Source organism: Polyergus mexicanus, unplaced genomic scaffold, assembly GCF_030449975.1.
Source record: "Polyergus mexicanus isolate NDT 795.1 unplaced genomic scaffold, iyPolMexi1.0 SCAF_5, whole genome shotgun sequence".
In the NCBI taxonomy this organism is placed as follows: Eukaryota; Metazoa; Arthropoda; class Insecta; order Hymenoptera; family Formicidae; genus Polyergus; species Polyergus mexicanus.
In genome coordinates this window covers 5,532,678-5,550,226 of record NW_027223325.1, presented here as the reverse complement: position 1 = coordinate 5,550,226, position 17,549 = coordinate 5,532,678, and the positions used below count along the sequence as shown (strand labels likewise).

Here is a 17,549-nt window from a genome sequence, read left to right as displayed (position 1 = left end):
TACAACATCAAGGAAATTGAGGAGAAACGGTTTTCTGCGCACAGAGTTGAGATAGCTATGTACGCAAGTTTCGGTCGTTCGGAACGTTTTAGATACGTGTCAGTAAGTGAGATTAGTCGAAATTTCTTGTACAACATCAAGGAAATTGAGGAGAAACGGTTTTCTGCGCACAGAGTTGAGATAGCTATGTACGCAGGTTTCGGTCGTTCGGAACGTCTTAGTTACGTGTCAGTAAGTGAGATTAGTCGAAATTTCTTGTACAACATCAAGGAAATTGAGGAGAAACGGTTTTCTGCGCACAGAGTTGAGATAGCTATGTACGCAGGTTTCGGTCGTTCGGAACGTCTTAGTTACGTGTCAGTAAGTGAGATAAGTCGAAATTTCTTGTACAACATCAAGGAAATTGAGAAGAAACGGTTTTCTGCGCACAGAGTTGAGATAGCTATGTACGCAAGTTTCGTTCGCTCGGAACGTCTTAGTTACGTGTCAGTAAGTGAGATTTGCAGAAAATTCTGGTACAACATCAAGGAAATTGAGGAGAAACGGTTTTCTGCGCACAGAGTTGAGATAGCTACCCAATAAACACTGTTTTGTAACTTTTACAGAACATTTACAAAACAGCTGTTCGCTGTTGTGGTAACCGTTATGTCCACGATTAAGTAACGTTTAGATGGAAATGTCAGCAACATTATTCTTGTATATCAAACATAATAGATACATGAAATTAAAATGTAATAGATACATAAAATTTATATATGAAATTACATAACTATAACAGAACATAGTAAACACTGTTCTGTAACATTTACATAACATTGACAGAACAGATATGGTAACCATTATGTCAACTTTTAAAACGTAATAGATACATAAAATTTATATATATAAATTACGTAACTGTAACAGAACATAGTAAACACTGTTCTGTAACATTGAGAGAACAGATATGGTAACGATTATGTCAACTTTTAAATGATGTTTAGATGAAAATATCAGCAACATTATGCCTGTATATAATACGTAATAGATACATAAAATTTAGATATAAAATTACGTCATTATAATAGAATTTAGTACACACTGTTCTGTAATATTTATATATTATTTACAGAACACATATTATCTGTTCTAGTAACCATTATGTAATTTACAGGTAACATTTAGATCAAAATGTCACGTATTATATACAGCAACACTATGCTGTATATAATATGTAACAAAATGATAATAACAAATAACAAATATCTAAAATTTAGACATGAAATTAAGTAACTATAATAGAATAGTCTTTTTTCAGTCTAATCATTGATAAATATATATATTAATAATACATATATATTTATCAATGATTAAAATGAAGAAACTATTCTGCTATAGTTGAATATACAGCGCAAAATTATTGATTGGATAAAATTACTAATGGTTGTTTTTTTATTAAAATTAAGAGAATTAACTTATATTATTTATGTTTAGAAAATCGTGTATATATAAAGATATGGATATATATAACAATAAAAACTTGATTTCTTGAACAACTCTTTATTTCCACATATGCTAAATTGTTAAATAAATGAATCTTGTAACAAATTTATGAATAAATCTTTTAACAAATATTATTAATATTTATAAAATTAATTTTTGTTTCAAATTACAATTATAATGATAATTTAAATTATATTACATAATTTTAGATATTTTTTTTAAGAGAAAACTTTAAATATACTAATAGCTAATAATAATTTCAAACTTAAATAACAAATTGCACTTATATTGTATTAATTAATATACTTTGCAAACAATTAGAATCACAAAATTAAAAAGAATCAAATTCACGTATTTTTGCAAAAAAAATGTCATATGGTCGTAGAACTGTTTAAAAAAAGCATTTTAAAGAGAAAATGTTAAGTTTTATTACAATTAATAGAATTGATGAAAAAATTGTTCTCTACGTACTCGCCTATTAAAGTTGAAGTTTTTTTCTACAATTACAAAGCTCATTTTAAAGTAGCACCACTTGTAATAAAATCTGTATAAGAAAAATCGTTAGAAAAATCTCCGTTAGAGCATTGGAAAGTTATGTTTTCTAGCTTTAAAATCTGTTTTAAATATCATTCTGTGATAATTTTTTCGAAAAGTATATCAATTTGAATTTCATCCTTTCTACGCCTTTTTACGCCGAAGTACAATAATTTCCTAATTTTGTTGCAAAATATAGTACACTAATAACAATTAATAATATTATAAATTAATTAAATTTAGAAATATTATAAATTATAAATTTATTATAATAGTAATTAATATGATAAATTTAAACTTCACGGTACACTCGAGTATTCGCGATATTATTTTTTGTTTTAACGCTATACATCAATAAGAAATGAGTTTTTTAGGCTTTTCCCCACATGAAAACTATAATTTTTACATCCATAAACTTTTCATAAACACACTTGTCAAAATCTTTGAGATTCATGTATGATTCGTTAATTATAACACATTTGTTAATAATATAAGTGTGTACCGTTAGAATAAATCTAATTTAAACAAAAATGGAAACGCAATTCGATTTTCATTTGAAAGAAAAACAATAAAGCAATTATACTTTTTGTAATTAAAAAGATTGTTAGATAAACTATTAAATGTATCAACATAATGCATACTTTAATTCTACTAATTCTCCTAAAAGAAGTATTTAACTCAAATAATGACGTTGAGAACTCAAAATGAAAAGAGTGCAGACTATGATTTTAGATTTTAGAACATAAAAATTTAAAAACTTAAGTATTTAACACTAAATCTACCGACAACTTATTTATACCAAATGCAGAAATTTTTAAACTTTGATAACGTTTTGACCGATTGTTTAACCAGTCGTGGTAGGTTTAGTGTTAAAATCATTCAATATAAAAAAAACATTAGTTAAAAAAAATATTTCTTATGTTAATTAAGACTCTAGGCCAATAAAAAAAAGATCATAAGCCGAAAGCTCATAGACTAATAAGAAAAAAGATTATAATGAAAAAATAATAAGCTTTTGAGACATTTAAATAACTTGCGGATTTGCTTCTTCAGAGTCTTTTTGTTGTCTGCTAAGCCTTTGACCACCTTGGCGAAACCATTCTTTCGTGATGTCTTCAAACTCTTTGTGAATTGATGTTGAGTCAAAATTGTTGCTGAATTATTAAAAAAATTTTACATTAAATTAAATTGCATATTTTATAAATTTATTTATAAATATAAAAATATATTTTACCTTGTATTCCCGTCAATATAGACTTTAAACTACTTATTTTAAAATGATTACGTAGTCCTTTCCAGGATGATACCTTGGCAACTTCATTAGAAAATAAAGTTCGATATATACGAATTAAATTTTCTTTAGCGGACCCTCCGCCTATGCGAGATATATACAGCATCTTTAGAAATAAAACATACCAATAATATAATTTACATTATTCTATTTAAATAAAATTTGCATTTAAATAACTTAATTAAACTTACAAATTTGTTGTACTCATCTGCATTTTCTGATAAATTCTTTTCAAAAGCTATTATTTCATTTATACTCTTAAACGGAAAAGATTTTTGTATATTTGATGTATCCCTGGCAGAGTCTTTAGACTTATGTTGGTTATGTTGTGTTTCTATGTTTTTTAAACGAATATCTATAGTTTGTATGTCTAATGAAATTGTAGTTATAGCTGTACATATTTTTTCAAAATTATCTAAAAAATTAATAATATTGAGTAAACAATGCCATAAAGAGATATTAATAAAATTATAAGATAAAAAGTAAATACAAAACCTTCCATTTTATCTGACATTTCTGACACTAACGTATATACATCCTGCATATCTAGAAATATTAAAAAAGTATTAGATTACTCATAATAAACAATAACTATAATTTAAAAAAAAACCGTTTTATTATAGAGATAATAAAAATGGAATAAAAGAATTAAAATAAAAATTACTTTTGTGAGGTACTATAGTTCCATCAAGAATTTCCATATCAATATTATTAATAATTGTTGAATCCAAAATATTTGAGATTGATTGAATATTTTTGGCTGATTGTGAGACATTGTGGATTGATGGTGGATTTGGTATAATTGAACGTGAGTCATCAGAATCAGATTCAGATTCATTATCATAAACTGTATTTAGTGACCGTTTTGTGCATGACTTCTTTATTTGATTTGTATTATTTTCATCGCTTGAAGAATAATTCGTTGCTCTTTGTCTAGCCTCATCTAATGAATCTTGATTAGGACAAAACCGTAATTTACAAATTACATTATTTTTTTAAAATATTAAAAAAATAATTACATAAATTCTGAAGTAAAATATAAATTACCATAATATCCATGAAATTTGATAGGATAAAGTGTCCATTTAGGATTATTAGTAACAGGTGGAGTTTGTTTCACAATAAACATGTTTATATTTTTTACCGATGGCCACCAGCATTCTGTTAAATTGGAAGAAAGCCATAAAGATGGAACTTCTGATACGATCTCTTCTTCATTATTCCCATCGCTTGGAAAAGTTACGACAGCGAAATTTTTTACCATTATTAATAATCTGTAAAAAAGTAAAACTTGTTAATTAATTTAATATTGTTTTCAATTATATATTCTATCAATATGAGTACTCGCCATAAACATATATCTTGTTGGTGCAGTAAAGGCAAGATCACAGCTTCTTCGTCACATAAAGGCAGTTTTACACATTTTAATTTAATATCAGACAATGGAATAGTAATTAACTCATACTGTGACTCGTTAATTTTTTTAATTCCGATATTTAAAGAGTTGCATGGAATGCGAAAAAATGATTTAATATTTAAATACTTTTTGCCAATAATGTAAATCTGTTTATTTTTAAAATAAATTGTCGTAAGTGAAATCGTTGTACCATCTAACAAAAGACAACAATTATCAGCAGTTCTTGTACTTAGATAGAAACCTTTACATTGAACTGATTTTATTATCTTTTTGCCATTTATAATACGTACTTTTGGTATTGGATAATTCTTTTCTACATTTGTTATATTAAAATTATCTTCTTCTTTACAACGATTGACTAATTGTTCTAATGGCCGACTCGAAGATCTAATTCTTGATTTAATTTTTTGCATGTAATTTTCGAACTTAAACGCACTAAATTTATCTAACACTCCCCATAATTTTACATAATAACACAAATGAATTAAATTATGAACGTTATATGATAAATATTGACGACCATATAATGTGCAATAATTTTCAACAAAATACAATAATAAACTGTGTGCATAATCAAGCAGTTGTACGCAATATTCTTTGCTACATAAAATTCGAATTGCTATGCTCAGACTCAAAAAATGAACATATTTATCACGTGATAATTTTTTAAAAAAGATTATTGGCCCAGTATATAATAATAATTGTCTTAATTCGGTGGCTTTAAAGCGATCAACCTCATCTAATTTCCTTGGCTTTCTAGCAAATTCCTTAGGTAGGAATAATGACATAGATAATAAAGAAGTTGAAGCAAGAGTTATCTGAGTTGCAACCATACAAACATTATGTTTACCTTTAATCCAAAACTGCAACAATTTTTTCATTACTCCTAATAGTACGAGATGCATGTAGTCTAAAGGAAATTGAGTAACCATTCCAATGTTTAAATCTTCAAGATTTGAAGTGATTTTATGGTGTTCTTCTTGTTTTCTTAATTTAAAAGATTCATCTGATCTTAACATTGCATTAATTTCTGGGTACGTTACTCGATTTTCTATGTAATCTCCCTCTTGAATACAATTACCGCATCCAAAATACGCATTATGTCCTTTAGTTCCCTTGATAAACGATTTTGCAGGAGCATCGCAGATAAATACGTTCAATTTCACAGTTATTTTTTTGCCGTATTCTACAATGCCAGTTCGGAAAATTTCTAAACAATCATCCTTAAAATATTTCAAAAAAGTATTGCAACATTTTGGCTTTTCAAAACCATGATAAACACCAATTATAAACGGTTCGGTGTAAATATCTGCAACTATACTACCTAAAATAGGCCAAAATTGACTCCCAGAAGATTTTGTTAAAGGAAGACCATCTATATTCACATTAATATTTATCTGAGATGGTAAATTATTTCGACAATAATGCTTACGAATAGATTTTTTCAAACTATCATCTAAACCTGCATGATAATATTTTCCTGGTGTCATTTCAATAATGTCTACTTGTTTGGGCGTTTGAAATAGAGTTCGAGCATCAATCGGAACATTATGGCCGTATTTTACTAGAATTTTCAGTAAACTACTAATAGCAGAATGACTGACACGATTTTCAATAGCCCATAATCGGATGTCGTTAATAAGTTCTGTTTTACAAAATTCTGTTTTAGAAAATTTATCACTTGAAATACTTAACTGAAGACTATTTTTATCAATACTAATTTCCGAATGTTCAGAAACTAAATCATGATTATTTTCTGTACACTTATGAGTGTTCATTACATTGGAATAATCGATATCAATTTCTTTTAGTACATTTTGCTGCTGAGGTAATTGTTCGATGTTACCTGGCCCATTCGATAAACTTACGATATTATTTTGAATTTCCAAATTTGAATTAATAGTCATTTGGCAGATATTACGAAATTTTTTTAAGAAAATACGTCGCCGCTGCCTTGGCGTTAAAGAATTAATGTCTAGTCTTAATTTTGATTTGGACATAATATAATTTTATAAAGCAATAGGAAATAGATGAATTGCGATTATGTATACGAATATAGGTTTGGGTTTGCCTGATATTATTGTTTATATTATATTTTCCTTTTTCACTGAAATAATATATAGGAAGCTTATATGGAGAATTAAAAATATTTTGACAAATAAAAAATGTTTTAAGACATTTGCAGTTTTTTATCGAAACAAACTAATTCAATAATTAAAATATAATTTATGTAATATTTTAAGGACGCTAATAGAAAATTTCAGAAAAAATGCAATCTATGTTTCTTAAATAGTATTTCATTTATATATGAAAAATTTGATTTCTCACAATTATGGTGAAACAACCTACATAATTTTTTAATGTCTTTTAACGGAAATATTTTTGTAATGTATTTTAGTGTTGTAATTAATTAAACACGAATAATTTTTTTTGTTACGTTGCATGTTATTATAAACTATAAATTATAAATTAAAGTAATTATATAAGCATATTGCACGCATAATATTTACAATTTTTTAAGACCTATAACTTCATTATGTAATGACTTGTAATAATTAATGCTATCATGTTTAAATATTTTATACTTGAATAAAAATCAGTTTACATCAAATTAATTCACGATCAAATACCAAATTGAAAAATTAAGACTCATGCATAGAAAATATTTATTAATTATAAGATTCTATTTCATTTGCAAAAAATTATTATGAAAACAGTCAATAATAAACTTTCAAAATATATGAAGTATTCGAAAAAATATATCTACAGTTTTTTCTAATGCAGATATCTTGTTCAACAATATAAAAGCTATATTTCATAATTGATATCATTTATCATTGGAATTACCATTACGATCATTATAAAAAAATTATAAACCGGAATTTAGTATGCCGCAATGCAATAAAAAATAAAAAATCTATAATTAAGAAATGATGTAACTTTACACTCGAAATATTCAAGCTTCTGATTCAAAAAGTAGTGCAAATAAGAGATTTCTTGTTTTTCTCATTATATGACCGTGCAACAAATATTGTAAAAAAAACATGGGAAAAATAATGTTGCATAAAATAAATCGTACTTACTATAAAAATGCCAAAATATAAAAATAATGAGGCAAAACTAGGTGTATCTTTCGCCGGCACGAGGTCCTTTGTCCTTTGTTAGGCGCACGTGGTTTTCAGTTTTCACGTGGTACGCGATGTATCTTTTGTTCACTGCACAAGAGGAATTCAATCTTTAGCATAGCTTTTTTACCACAAGACAACAATTATCATTTGTTGGCATTAATTATTAAGTTAATATTTATTTCATACTTACCAATATCTCGATACTGTTCACACTTTCAACACAATTTTTTCACACGCACAACTACTGTTTTCGTAGATTTGGCCATATTGAAAAGTAAAGCCTAGCGCGCAGAAGCTTGGGATGCTTTGTACGATGATTGCGCACTAGAGCTGCGTTCGGAAACATTACCCGTGTGCACACGAGCGACGTTCTATCTTTGTTTAACTTTTGGTACATAACAAAGATAGAACGACACTCGTGTGCACACGAGTGATGTTTCCGAACGCAGCCTTGCACGCATAGACATAGTATATCTAGACCGAGCGTTTGCCTTTATTTAAGGAGTGGGGGTAAAGATACACGTAGAAAAGGACATACTCTGTTCCGTGCTCCTTGCGTTCTCTCTCGCTCGCAAGTAGCAGCGACTATGTCTATGCTTGCACGTATACTTAATACGACTAACAATAAGCCAATCACAGACTTACCCCCTAGGGCATGTTCACATAACTTACACAGATGCATAATGTAGAGAAAAATTTACTAATTATGCGTCTTGCACAAAGAACATAAGTAAAAAATTTCAGTAAACGTATATTTACTTAATAATTACATAATATTCTATATGTTATAAATGAACAAAACAAAACTATGACGTATCAGTTATGTCAATAACGTAATGAATCTATAATTGTTACATAGAAATGTTATGTCATTTTGTCGTTACTCTATTATGTAACATTTATGCAATTTGGTGAACATAAATGTGTATACTCTAAAAGTTTCGTGAATGCCACGTAATTTTAACGACATAATTGACACGTTATGTTAAATATACATAACATTTATGTATTTTGGTGAATGTAAATGTGTATACTCTAAAAGTTTCATACATGTTACGTAACTCTAATGATATAATTGAAATGTTATGTTAAATACGTAACAATTATGTATTTTGATAAATGTAAATGTGTATACTATAAAAATTTCATAAATGTTACATAACAGAAAAATAGTATACATATATCATTCAAAAAAAGATATCTGGTGCATATTTAAAAATTTTTTTTTTAATATATAATTTTATTTTCCACATTTATAACTCTATATTAAGAAAATATGTTTCAAATACGTTTTTCTCAATGATATTATATGCATTTATCATCTTTTCAGAACACTCAAAAATGTCAACAATGGTATATATTTTTTTATGTGTAATACGATATGGAAATTTTGTTATTACTAGACATTACAAGTGTGCGCTTTGCGTGCGCCACACGCATTTATCGTGTGCGTGTGTGTCTGTGTATTACATATGTGTGTGTGTGTGTGTGTGTGTGTGTGTGTATACATATATTATAATTTAACAACTAAGCTTCGGATAAAATTTTGATAAAGGAAAAATCGTCTTAGAATTAATTCAAGAATACGACATTTTAAGAACTAAAAGTTGTTTTGAATCACCCTGTATACACACAAAAAAAAATCAAATGTGGTACACACACAATAAATGTATATGGTGTGCACGGAGCACGCGTTTGTGATGTTGTAGTTCTTCTCTAAAAAAGGCATGATTGATATATTGTTACCGCTTTTAAATTATAAATAAATATATCGCAACTTTCCTCTCTCAAAATCTTTCATTTTCTTGTTTCTGCATAATTCTCTTCCTTTTACGAATTCTTTTTACAAGGTTTTAACAAAAATGTATACATTGACATCAATAAAATAATGTTAATGTTACATGTTTAACATAACGATACACTTATGTCGTTAGAATTATGTAGCATTTATGAAGTTTTTAGAGTGTACACATTTACATTCACCAAAATACATAATTGGTACGTATTTAACATAACGTTTCAATTATGTCATTAGAGTTACGTAGCATTTATAAAACTTTTAGAGTATACACATTTACATTTCACCAAAATACATAAATGTTACGTATTTATTATAACGTTACAATTACGTCGTTAGAGTTACGTAGCATTTACGAAACTTTTAGAGTATGCACATTTACGTTCACAAAAATACATAAATGTTACGTATTTATTATAACGTTACAATTACGTCGTTAGAGTTACGTAGCATTTACGAAACTTTTAGAGTATGCACATTTACGTTCACAAAACTGTATAAATGTTACGTATTTATTATAACGTTACATTTACGTCGTTAGAGTTACGTAGCATTTACGAAACTTTTAGAGTATGCACATTAACGTTCACAAAACTGTAAAAATGTTACATAACAAAGTAACGACAAAATTACATAACAATTCTATGCAACAATTATAGATTTATTATGTTATTGATATAACTGATACGTTATAGTTTCATTTTAATGATCTGTAATATATACATATAGAATATTATATAATTGTTACGGAAATGAGCCCTGCGTGTTTACTGGGTATGTACGCAAGTTTCGGTCGTTCGGAACGTCTTAGTTACGTTTCAGTAAGTGAGATTGTTCGAAATTTCTTGCACGACATTAAGGAAATTGAGGATATACGTTTTTTTGCGCACAAAACTGAGATCGCTATGTACGCAAGTTTTGTTCGTTTGGAACGTCTTAGTTACGAGTCAGTAAGCGAGATTTGTCTAAAATTCTTGTGCAACATCAAGGAAATTGAGAAGAACCGTTTCACGGCTTACATTGTTAAAATCGCTATGTACGCAAGTTTTGTTCGTTCGGAACGTCTTAGTTACGTGTCAGTAAGTGAGTTTAGTCGAAAATTCTTGCACGACATTAAGGAAATTGAGGATATACGTTTTTTTGCGCACAAAACTGAGATCGCTATGTACGCAAGTTTTGTTCGTTTGGAACGTCTTAGTTACGAGTCAGTAAGCGAGATTTGTCTAAAATTCTTGTGCAACATCAAGGAAATTGAGAAGAACCGTTTCACGGCTTACATTGTTAAAATCGCTATGTACGCAAGTTTTGTTCGTTCGGAACGTCTTAGTTACGTGTCAGTAAGTGAGTTTAGTCGAAAATTCTTGCACGACATTAAGGAAATTGAGGATATACGTTTTTCTGCGCACAAAGCTGAGATCGCTATGTACGAAAGTTTTGTTCGTTCGAAATGTCTTAGTTACGTGTCAGTAAGTGAGATTTGTCTAAAATTCTTGTGCAACATCAAGGAAATTTATAAGAACCGCTTCACGGCATACATTGTTAAAATCGCTATGTACGCAAGTTTTGGTCGTTCGGAACGTCTTAGTTACGTGTCAGTATGTGAGTTTAGTCGAAAATTCTTGCACGACGTTAAGGAAATTGAGGATATACGTTTTTCTGCGCACAAAGCTGAGATCGCTATGTACTCAAGTTTTGTTCGTTCGGAACGTCTTAGTTACGTGTCAGTAAGTGAGTTTAGTCGAAAATCCTTGCACGACATTAAGAAAATTGAGGATATACGTTTTTCTGCGCACAAAGCTGAGATCGCTATGTACGCAAGTTTTGTTCGTTCGAAACGTCCTAGTTACGTGTCAGTAAGTGAGATTTGTCTAAAATTCTTGTGCAACATCAAGGAAATTGAGAAGAACCGCTTCGAGGCATACATTGTTAAAATCGTTATGTACGCAAGTTTTGTTCGTTCGGAACGTCTTAGTTACGTGTCAGTAAGTGACATTTGTCTAAAATTCTTGGGCAACATCAAGGAAATTGAGAAGAACCGCTTCACGGCTTACATTGTTAAAATCGCTTTGTACGCAAGTTTTGTTCGTTCGGAACGTCTTAGTTACGTGTCTGTAAGTGAGTTTAGTCGAAAATTCTTGCACGACATTAAGGAAATTGAGGATATACGTTTTCTGCGCACAAAGCTGAGATCGCTATGTACGCAAGTTTTGTTCGTTCGGAACGTCTTAGTTACGTGTCAGTAAGTGAGTTTAGTCGAAAATCCTTGCACGACAATAAGGAAATTGAGGATATACGTTTTCTGCGCACAAAGCTGAGATCGCTATGTACGCAAGTTTTGTTCGTTCGGAACGTCTTAGTTACGTGTCAGTAAGTGAGTTTAGTCGAAAATCCTTGCACGACATTAAGGCAATTGAGGATATACGTTTTTCTGCGCACAAAGCTGAGATCGCTATGTACGCAAGTTTTGTTCGTTCGAAACGTCTTAGTTACGTGTCAGTAAGCGAGATTTGTCTAAAATTCTTGTGCAACATCAAGGAAATTGAGAAGAACCGCTTCACGGCTTACATTGTTAAAATCGCTATGTACGCAAGTTTTGTTCGTTCGGAACGTCTTAGTTACGTGTCAGTAAGTGAGTTTAGTCGAAAATTCTTGCACGACATTAAGGAAATTGAGGTTAATAGTTTTTCTGCGCACAAAGCTGAGATCGCTATGTACGCAAGTTTTGTTCGTTCGAAACGTCTTAGTTACGAGTCAGTAAGCGAGATTTGTCTAAAATTCTTGTGCAACATTAAGGAAATTGAGGATATAAGTTTTTCTGCGCACATAGCTGAGATCGCTATGTACGCAAGTTTTGTTCGTTCGAAACGTCTTAGTTGCGTGTCAGTAAGCGAGATTTGTCTAAAATTCTTGTGCAACATCAAGGAAATTGAGAAGAACCGCTTCACGGCTTACATTGTTAAAATCGCTATGTACGCAAGTTTTGTTCGTTCGGAACGTCTTAGTTACGTGTCAGTAAGTGAGTTTAGTCGAAAATTCTTGCACGACATTAAGGAAATTGAGGATATACGTTTTTCTGCGCACAAAACTGAGATCGCTATGTACGCAAGTTTTGTTCGTTCGGAACGTCTTAGTTACGTGTCAGTAAGTGAGTTTAGTCGAAAATTCTTGCACGACATTAAGGAATTTGAGGATATACGTTTTTCTGCGCACAAAGCTGAGATCGCTATGTACGCAAGTTTTGTTCGTTCGGAACGTCTTAGTTACGTGTCAGTAAGTGAGTTTAGTCGAAAATTCTTGCACGACATTAAGGAAATTGAGGATATAAGTTTTCTGCGCACAAAGCTGAGATCGCTATGTACGCAAGTTTTGTTCGTTCGAAACGTCTTAGTTACGAGTCAGTAAGCGAGATTTGTCTAAAATTCTTGTGCAACATCAAGGAAATTGAGAAGAACCGCTTCACGGCTTACATTGTTAAAATCGCTATGTACGCAAGTTTTGTTCGTTCGGAACGTCTTAGTTACGTGTCAGTAAGTGAGTTTAGTCGAAAATTCTTTCACGACATTAAGGAAATTGAGGATATACGTTTTTCTGCGCACAAAGCTGAGATCGCTATGTACGAAAGTTTTGTTCGTTCGAAATGTCTTAGTTACGTGTCAATAAGTGAGATTTGTCTAAAATTCTTGTGCAACATCAAGGAAATTTATAAGAACCGCTTCACGGCATACATTGTTAAAATCGCTATGTACGCAAGTTTTGGTCGTGCGGAACGTCTTAGTTACGTGTCAGTATGTGAGTTTAGTCGAAAATTCTTGCACGACGTTAAGGAAATTGAGGATATACGTTTTTCTGCGCACAAAGCTGAGATCGCTATGTACTCAAGTTTTGTTCGTTCGGAACGTCTTAGTTACGTGTCAGTAAGTGAGTTTAGTCGAAAATCCTTGCACGACATTAAGAAAATTGAGGATATACGTTTTTCTGCGCACAAAGCTGAGATCGCTATGTACGCAAGTTTTGTTCGAAACGTCCTAGTTACGTGTCAGTAAGTGAGATTTGTCTAAAATTCTTGTGCAACATCAAGGAAATTGAGAAGAACCGCTTCGAGGCATACATTGTTACAATCGTTATGTACGCAAGTTTTGTTCGTTCGGAACGTCTTAGTTACGTGTCAGTAAGTGACATTTGTCTAAAATTCTTGGGCAACATCAAGGAAATTGAGAAGAACCGCTTCACGGCTTACATTGTTAAAATCGCTTTGTACGCAAGTTTTGTTCGTTCGGAACGTCTTAGTTACGTGTCAGTGAGTGAGTTTAGTCGAAAATTCTTGCACGACATTAAGGAATTTGAGGATAAAAGTTTTTCTGCGCACAAAGCTGAGATCGCTATGTACGCAAGTTTTGTTCGTTCGAAACGTCTTAGTTACGTGTCAGTAAGCGAGATTTGTCTAAAATTCTTGCACGACATTAAGGAAATTGAGGATATACGTTTTTCTGCGCACAAAGCTGAGATCGCTATGTACGCAAGTTTTGTTCGTTCGAAACGTCTTAGTTACGTGTCAGTAAGTGAGATTTGTCTAAAATTCTTGTGCAACATCAAGGAAATTGAGAAGAACCGCTTCGACGCATACATTGTTAAAATCGCTATGTACAACATCATGGAAAGTGAGGAGAAACGGTTTTCTGCACACAGACTTGAGATAGTTATGCACGCAAGTTTCGTTCGCTCGGAACGTCTTAGTTACGTGTCAGTAAGTGAGATTTGCAGAAAATTCTGGTACAACATCAAGGAAATTGAGGAGAAACGGTTTTCTGCGCACAGAGTTGAGATAGCTATGTACGCAAGTTTCGGTCGTTCGGAACGTCTTAGTTACGTGTCAGTAAGTGAGATTGGTCGAAATTTCTTGCACGACATTAAGGAAATTGAGGATATACGTTTTTTTGCGCACAAAACTGAGATCGCTATGTACGCAAGTTTTGTTCGTTTGGAACGTCTTAGTTACGAGTCAGTAAGCGAGATTTGTCTAAAATTCTTGTGCAACATCAAGGAAATTGAGAAGAACCGCTTCACGGCTTACATTGTTAAAATCGCTATGTACGCAAGTTTTGTTCGTTCGGAACGTCTTAGTTACGTGTCAGTAAGTGAGTTTAGTCGAAAATTCTTGCACGACATTAAGGAAATTGAGGATATACGTTTTTCTGCGCACAAAGCTGAGATCGCTATGTACGAAAGTTTTGTTCGTTCGAAATGTCTTAGTTACGTGTCAGTAAGTGAGATTTGTCTAAAATTCTTGTGCAACATCAAGGAAATTTATAAGAACCGCTTCACGGCATACATTGTTAAAATCGCTATGTACGCAAGTTTTGGTCGTTCGGAACGTCTTAGTTACGTGTCAGTATGTGAGTTTAGTCGAAAATTCTTGTACGACGTTAAGGAAATTGAGGATATACGTTTTTCTGCGCACAAAGCTGAGATCGCTATGTACTCAAGTTTTGTTCGTTCGGAACGTCTTAGTTACGTGTCAGTAAGTGAGATTTGTCTAAAATTCTTGTGCAACATCAAGGAAATTGAGAAGAACCGCTTCGAGGCATACATTGTTAAAATCGTTATGTACGCAAGTTTTGTTCGTTCGGAACGTCTTAGTTACGTGTCAGTAAGTGACATTTGTCTAAAATTCTTGGGCAACATCAAGGAAATTGAGAAGAACCGCTTCACGGCTTACATTGTTAAAATCGCTTTGTACGCAAGTTTTGTTCGTTCGGAACGTCTTAGTTACGTGTCAGTGAGTGAGTTTAGTCGAAAATTCTTGCACGACATTAAGGAATTTGAGGATAAAAGTTTTTCTGCGCACAAAGCTGAGATCGCTATGTACGCAAGTTTTGTTCGTTCGAAACGTCTTAGTTACGTGTCAGTAAGCGAGATTTGTCTAAAATTCTTGCACGACATTAAGGAAATTGAGGATATACGTTTTTCTGCGCACAAAGCTGAGATCGCTATGTACGCAAGTTTTGTTCGTTCGAAACGTCTTAGTTACGTGTCAGTAAGTGAGATTTGTCTAAAATTCTTGTGCAACATCAAGGAAATTGAGAAGAACCGCTTCGACGCATACATTGTTAAAATCGCTATGTACAACATCATGGAAAGTGAGGAGAAACGGTTTTCTGCACACAGACTTGAGATAGTTATGCACGCAAGTTTCGTTCGCTCGGAACGTCTTAGTTACGTGTCAGTAAGTGAGATTTGCAGAAAATTCTGGTACAATATCAAGGAAATTGAGGAGAAACGGTTTTCTGCGCACAGAGTTGAGATAGCTATGTACGCAAGTTTCGGTCGTTCGGAACGTCTTAGTTACGTGTCAGTAAGTGAGATTGGTCGAAATTTCTTGCACGACATTAAGGAAATTGAGGATATACGTTTTTTTGCGCACAAAACTGAGATCGCTATGTACGCAAGTTTTGTTCGTTTGGAACGTCTTAGTTACGAGTCAGTAAGCGAGATTTGTCTAAAATTCTTGTGCAACATCAAGGAAATTGAGAAGAACCGCTTCACGGCTTACATTGTTAAAATCGCTATGTACGCAAGTTTTGTTCGTTCGGAACATCTTAGTTACGTGTCAGTAAGTGAGTTTAGTCGAAAATTCTTGCACGACATTAAGGAAATTGAGGATATACGTTTTTCTGCGCACAAAGCTGAGATCGCTATGTACGAAAGTTTTGTTCGTTCGAAATGTCTTAGTTACGTGTCAGTAAGTGAGATTTGTCTAAAATTCTTGTGCAACATCAAGGAAATTGATAAGAACCGCTTCACGGCATACATTTTTAAAATCGCTATGTACGCAAGTTTTGGTCGTTCGGAACGTCTTAGTTACGTGTCAGTATGTGAGTTTAGTCGAAAATTCTTGCACGACGTTAAGGAAATTGAGGATATACGTTTTTCTGCGCACAAAGCTGAGATCGCTATGTACTCAAGTTTTGTTCGTTCGGAACGTCTTAGTTACGTGTCAGTAAGTGAGTTTAGTCGAAAATCCTTGCACGACATTAAGGAAATTGAGGATATACGTTTTTCTGCGCACAAAGCTGAGATCGCTATGTACGCAAGTTTTGTTCGTTCGAAACGTCTTAGTTACGTGTCAGTAAGTGAGATTTGTCTAAAATTCTTGTGCAACATCAAGGAAATTGAGAAGAACCGCTTCGAGGCATACATTGTTAAAATCGCTATGTACGCAAGTTTTGTTCGTTCGGAACGTCTTAGTTACGTGTCAGTAAGTGACATTTGTCTAAAATTCTTTGGCAACATCAAGGAAATTGAGAAGAACCGCTTCACGGCTTACATTGTTAAAATCGCTTTGTACGCAAGTTTTGTTCTTTCGGAACGTCTGAGTTACGTGTCAGTGAGTGAGTTTAGTCGAAAATTCTTGCACGACATTAAGGAATTTGAGGATATAAGTTTTTCTGCGCACAAAGCTGAGATCGCTATGTACGCAAGTTTTGTTCGTTCGAAACGTCTTAGTTACGTGTCAGTAAGCGAGATTTGTCTAAAATTCTTGCACGACATTAAGGAAATTGAGGATATACGTTTTTCTGCGCACAAAGCTGAGATCGCTATGTACGCAAGTTTTGTTCGTTCGAAACGTCTTAGTTACGTGTCAGTAAGTGAGATTTGTCTAAAATTCTTGTGCAACATCAAGGAAATTGAGAAGAACCGCTTCGACGCATACATTGTTAAAATCGCTATGTACGCAAGTTTTGTTCGTTCGGAACGTCTTAGTTACGGGTAAGTAAGTGAGTTTAGTCGAAAATTCTTGCACGACATTAAGGAATTTGAGGATATACGTTTTTCTGCGCACAAAGCTGAGATCGCTATGTACGCAAGTTTCGGTCGTTCGGAACGTCTTAGTTACGTGTC

At 32.3% G+C, this 17,549-nt stretch overlaps 2 protein-coding genes across 2 annotated transcripts; both read right to left on the bottom strand.

Moving 5' to 3' along the window:
• Positions 1-1,994: 1,994 nt before the first annotated feature.
• On the bottom strand, positions 1,995-5,543 carry LOC138933318 (uncharacterized). The gene is made up of 8 exons (XM_070295929.1): positions 4,656-5,543; positions 4,355-4,581; positions 3,972-4,259; positions 3,803-3,853; positions 3,499-3,722; positions 3,251-3,413; positions 3,054-3,170; positions 1,995-2,026 (listed from the first exon to the last, which is right to left on the bottom strand). Exons 2-8 carry the CDS (start codon positions 4,569-4,571, stop codon positions 1,995-1,997), a joined length of 1,092 nt encoding a protein of 363 aa, XP_070152030.1. The 5' UTR covers positions 4,572-4,581; positions 4,656-5,543.
• Positions 4,574-8,653, bottom strand: LOC138933317 (uncharacterized). The gene is made up of 4 exons (XM_070295928.1): positions 8,043-8,653; positions 7,808-7,939; positions 5,575-6,831; positions 4,574-4,581 (listed from the first exon to the last, which is right to left on the bottom strand). The coding sequence occupies exons 3-4, from the start codon at positions 6,722-6,724 to the stop codon at positions 4,574-4,576; spliced, it is 1,158 nt and encodes a 385-aa protein (XP_070152029.1). The 5' UTR covers positions 6,725-6,831; positions 7,808-7,939; positions 8,043-8,653.
• Between the last annotated feature and the right edge of the window lie 8,896 nt (positions 8,654-17,549).

Bases quoted from the DNA above. Each gene is read 5' to 3' on its own strand.
- LOC138933318 (XM_070295929.1), bottom strand. From the start codon at position 4,571: ATGGTAAAAAATTTCGCTGTCGTAACTTTTCCAAGCGATGGGAATAAT. The intron at 3,723-3,802 runs GTTTTGTATTTA...TTAATTTTTTAG, and splicing joins AATGTCAGATAAAATGGAAG to ATAATTTTGAAAAAATATGT. The intron at 3,414-3,498 runs GTAAGTTTAATT...TTATTTCTAAAG, and splicing joins CAGATGAGTACAACAAATTT to ATGCTGTATATATCTCGCAT.
- LOC138933317 (XM_070295928.1), bottom strand. From the start codon at position 6,724: ATGTCCAAATCAAAATTAAGACTAGACATTAATTCTTTAACGCCAAGG.